The sequence below is a fragment of the Cyprinodon variegatus genome, unplaced genomic scaffold, assembly GCF_000732505.1.
Source record: "Cyprinodon variegatus isolate N-32 unplaced genomic scaffold, C_variegatus-1.0 Scaffold321, whole genome shotgun sequence".
Lineage (NCBI taxonomy): Eukaryota > Metazoa > Chordata > Actinopteri > Cyprinodontiformes > Cyprinodontidae > Cyprinodon > Cyprinodon variegatus.
Genome location: NW_015150774.1, coordinates 412314 through 417508, shown reverse-complemented (window position 1 = coordinate 417508; position 5195 = coordinate 412314). Strand labels below are relative to the sequence as shown.

Here is a 5195-nt window from a genome sequence, read left to right as displayed (position 1 = left end):
ATGGATGGATGGATGGATGGATGGATGGATGGATGGATGGATGGATGGATGGATGGATGGATGGATGGATGGAGTTAATCAAAAGCTTTGAATAGCTACCATAAACTATTTCTTTTTTTTGTTTGTTTAATATTTAAAACTCTAAGAGATAAAGGTAATAACTTTTAGATTAGGAATCTACAAAGAATTTAGACCTTTTAACATAACAGTTTCCTCCTTTATGTCTAGACCGAGTATTTGGTTGCCACCTTCTGACGCTATGTGAACGTGAAGGAACCACAGTTCCAAAGTTTGTGAAGCTTTGTTTAGAAGCTGTAGAGAAACGAGGTAAGTTCCCTGGAAGATGACTCTACCTTTTTACACTGAGCTGTTAAACTGCTCTGAAGCAGAACAAACAGAATCCATTATTTCTTCATCTATAAAATGTTTCTGTTTGCAGGTCTAGAAGCAGATGGGATCTACAGGGTCAGCGGAAACCTGGCCACAATCCAGAAGCTTCGTTTCATTGTCGATCAAGGTCTGTTGGAATGAAATGTCTCCTAACTGTATCAAAATGAAACATTAAAAAAGTGAAAATTTACTTGAGAAACCAAAGCTGAATGAAAATCTATCTTACAACCTTTTAAATATTTGGGATTATAAGAACATTATTATCATTGCAAAAAAAAAACATGCACTCTCACGCCTTTTCCAGATGGTTCAGAAAAATCAATTTGATTCATAACACAGGTCTGAACTACAGGCAAATAAATAGGAACTCAACAACATCAAATAAAATAATAAAGAACTTGACAAAATAATAAATTTAGTTCTTTGCAAAATGTCTTCCACCATCAGTTCACCTCTAATAAACAGATACTGCAGGTTGGCCAGCTACTGAATTATTTCACACAATAAAATTAGCTAATTTTAAAAAAGGTATGAAGGTATGAGGTATAAAGTAGCAGGTGCTCAGGAAACTCCAAGTGAGAAGTCTCTGGGGTGATCAGGGACAATGTCTCCGGAAAAGCAGAGTACAGTCATGGTTCCCCTCCAGAGGTTGTGCTTTTACTACAGGGGGCTCAAACTTCTCAGTCTTCCTCGGAAGACCACAGCTAGAGTCCTGGACAAGGAGAGTCCAGCGGATTGCTGATTCTTGGCTTCAGGAGGAGCAGTGAGGCTCCTGACTGTGGAATAGTAGACCGCAGAGTGTTCGAGGGTTATGGAGTCAGGAGTTTGCTTAACCGATCCAAATGTGCTTTATAGACTTGGACAAGTCAAGCGGGTCAAGTCAGTGGATGGGCAAAACTAATAAATGGTATACAGATGACTTTTTGTTTAACCGTCCCCCATCTCTGGTAATTTCCATATACATTTTAAGACAGAGGTGAGGTTTACTTACCCCTACTGGGTCAGAGAGCTAATCCAGCTTTTATAAGATGTCTAGAAATCGATCCCCACCCTTGCTATGTACTCGGCAGCTTAGCATTTTACTGTGTAAAGCCAATAACGTCAATCATCCAGTGGCGGGTGGTGCATATGGTACCTAGGCCTTCAATGGGTACCCTCAACTTAATTTACTTCTTCTACCTTGCAATGATGGGTGTCAAGGGCTTAATATCATCACTTTCGCATTATAGTAAGAGAAACGCCCAATAGTATTCAAATGTGAAATGTAACAAGTGCAGGTATAACCAAGAGGAAGATCAGTGTGAGGATGAATAGAGGTCAGTTAAACAAGAAGCCCAGTTAAGACAACCACAATCCTCTCATCTTTAACCACAGCTCTGCTATAATTACATCATCAGTAGCCATTCAGATTCAATATTCATCTAATTACCACATAAAAAAGAGCATAAAGCATGAAAATAAAATTCGTCACACTCACCAGAGATGCTGATTATTTATAAATAAAATCAATCCCTCTGTCTTTGTGCAGGAAGTCTTAGTATCTCCATTTAGTATCAGCCATGGAGGCAAGAAAAACTTTAAAGAAAAGCGAATCTAAAATGCAGATTGTCGCTGGCTTAAATTGGCTGTAAACATTTTGCTCTAACTGACCAATCAGAGGGCAGAAAATGGTGACGTATAGGTGGGGCCGCTTCTGGCACAGAGGCGCAAATCTGAAATCTGATTGGTTGCAGAAAACGTTCTTTACGAGTATTGTTAAGGTAAGATCAGCAGAATCAGCACAGAACCGAGATCAACTAGGGAGGGGGTCACAGATGTGCCACCAAAGACCATGACTTCTGTCTTTTCTTCATTAAAATTTAGAAAATTTAAAGACATCCAAGCTTTAAGGACATAGCAACACACAGAGCCTGAAATGTGATTGGACAAAAAATATAGCAAAAACACAACTGTAGCAGCCAAGAGAAATCCTACAAAATTAAGACAATGGATTTTTTTGAATAAATTAATATAGTTGGAAAGAAGAAAATGAAAGTATATGTGTAAGTAGGTTAGTGTATCTGATTGATTTTAGGCCAATAGTATCATCTGATGCGGTTCCGTTTGAGGAGTTGCCCCGCTCCTTAAGAAAAAAACATAACCTATAAGTTGGAATTTAAGGGAAAAACTCTAGTATTTTAAAAACCAAATTTGAAATTAATGCTTAACAGAGTTGCTTAGATTTACCTCACCAGATCAACACTAGTCTTTGGAGGAGCTAAGTTTCGCATCATTGAGTTAGACTAAACAGGCTTTGAATTAACACTGTACTTTCAAAATGCAACACCAACACTGGAAATCTAACGAACTTGTGCAAGCAGAGCAGGAGTCTGGTTCACATAGCTGGCTTTAAGTAGGACCTGTTTCTGGTGCATGTTGGACCCCACTAGGGGTCGGTCACTGGTCCTGTTCAAAACTTTTAAGGACTGGATTATTGGCGCTGCATAAGTCCGGAAGGGGTCTGGTTAGAGGACCAGTGGGTTTGTCTCTGCTTTTGTGGATATTGTGGTTATGCTGGGTCAAATTCTACTATTCTAGAGGTAGATAGAGTATAGTGAAGCAAACCTGTTATTTTTTGTGACTGAGATATTTAAACTGAATATACCTGATATATAGGAATTGCTTCATTTATATCATAACTATTTTTCTGTTATACCTATGTTCCTATCGAAACAAAACAACAAAAGATCCTGTGCATTAAACCAGATGTAGTATTGTTTGCTCAATTAGACTGTGTTTTTTTATTTTTTATTAACTAATGAATTACTTACTTTGACTTGCTTTGTATGTATTAAGTTCATTCTAAGTAATTGGTGAGTAACAATAGAAACAAATCCACACAATGATGTTTTGGGCCGTTGATTAAGATTTATATGGGTTAAATATACTTAGGTAATACAATTAAAACGGCAAAATAAAGAGAAAATCTGAGCCTGCAACAGTCTTCCTTTGCAATAGGAAGACAACAGCAAAAGTAAAATGGTTTTCTGTTAGATATACTAGACTAAAATATAAAATCTTTTCATCTTTCCTCTTCTAGAAGAAGAGCTGGACCTGGATCACAATCAATGGGAGGACATCCATGTCATCACAGGAGCTTTAAAGATGTATTTCCGTGAGCTGCCAGAGCCGCTGTTCCCCTTCAGGTTCTTCGAGCAGTTTGTGGAGACAGTCAGTGAGTAAATCCAGAGATATTATCTGTGTTTTGTGTTTCTTCCTGGGTTATTGAATTTAGATTCTGTCAGATAGTTAAACAATGAAAAGTTGCACCAGTTATGTTTAAATCAGATCAAATAAACCTCAAAATCTGATGCTATGATTATTGTTTTCCCCAAAATACTTAGATGAAGATGTTCTAATAGGAGTCCTTCCTTAGAGTTAAACTGGCACTGCTGCTTGTTTTATTGTTCTTTCCAACAGAGATCAAAGAATCAAAACAGAAAATACAAGCTGTGAAGAAACTGATTCACCAGCTACCAAAACCCAACCATGACACCATGAAGGTGCTCTTCAGCCACCTACAAAAGTATGTCTGTTTACACATATACATATATATTAGGAGTGTTTCTGATTTTTTGACCCTTCTTCCAGAAGTGAATTTGTGAGGTCACACACTGATGTGTGACCTCACAAATTCAGAGTTCAGAAGGCCCGGCTCTCAGTCTCTGCTATCATGCATTTCAAATTTTTAAATCTTAGTAGATGAGTCTGTTATGCATATGACTACCAATGAGCGACTGTCATTGGGAGAATTAATGATTCTCTAATTTCAGCTCAATTAAATGTGGATTTCAAAGTACAAAGGAAATGATGTTGCCAGACTGCATGTAAGCAGTCCTATATCTAAATGTATTTGTGCATACTTATGTGCTTTACTTTTTATACTCCAGAACTACATGTGACCCAAACATGAAGCTTTTATAAACAAAAATGAAATGACAACAGAAATACATTTAAATGGAACCTCAATTAAAGACACCTGAAGCAGAATTCATCAAACCAAACCAAAACAGAACCGCTCATTAGAACCAGATTCAGACACAGTGTTTCAGGAGATTTTCTTAATCTAATGAATCTACCTCTTGTAAATATATTTCCTTTAATTTGATATGTGCTGTGCTTTTCCTCAGGGTTCTGGTTTTCTCAAAGAAGAATCTGATGTCCACTCAGGGTATTGGTATTGTATTTGGTCCGACACTGATGTGGCCTGAGCTGGATGCAGGAAACATGGCTGTTAACATGGTTTACCAGAACCAGATCGTGGAGTTCATCCTAATCGAAAGCCGAGAAATCTTTAACCTTGACAAGAAGTAAGAAGAGCAGGAAGTCGGATGAGACTGATGGACTCATATTCACATATCACCAGTAAATACAATAATTTAGCTGATGCAGAGTTTAGTTACATGGAGTGTAAAAAGAATTGAATGTATTAAAATGTTTGATCAAATTTCATATGATGATTTTTTTTTAACACAAACATCTGAAATTAACACAATAAAGCACAATGTTTTATTTCTTTTAACCTTACAACATAACTGTCATTGCAGCTTTTTTTTTTATGTATATAACTTAGGTAAAACTGTGAAGTGATTATTTTCAAATTAATAATGTTATATTGGGATATATTGAACTGAATGACGTATGTGAAAGGATATTATAGACCTCCATCTGCCTGAAAGCCTGTGCTGACTATTGGCCGTAATCGTAATCAGATTTTCAATAATCTCTGGAGGTGAGTGAGATTCTCTCCTGCTTCCAACACTCCT

The 5195-nt window shown here is 37.2% G+C and overlaps 1 protein-coding gene across 1 annotated transcript in view; it reads left to right on the top strand.

Moving 5' to 3' along the window:
* arhgap15 (Rho GTPase activating protein 15) overlaps positions 1-4948 on the top strand; it is a 16237-nt gene extending 11289 nt beyond the window's left edge. The window contains exons 9-13 of the mRNA XM_015384721.1: positions 229-327; positions 440-517; positions 3470-3604; positions 3850-3955; positions 4560-4948. Of these exons, the coding sequence (XP_015240207.1) occupies positions 229-327; positions 440-517; positions 3470-3604; positions 3850-3955; positions 4560-4743 (602 nt within the window). The 3' untranslated portion in view covers positions 4744-4948. The remainder of the gene's footprint in view (positions 1-228; positions 328-439; positions 518-3469; positions 3605-3849; positions 3956-4559) is intronic.
* The last annotated feature ends 247 nt before the right edge of the window (positions 4949-5195 follow it).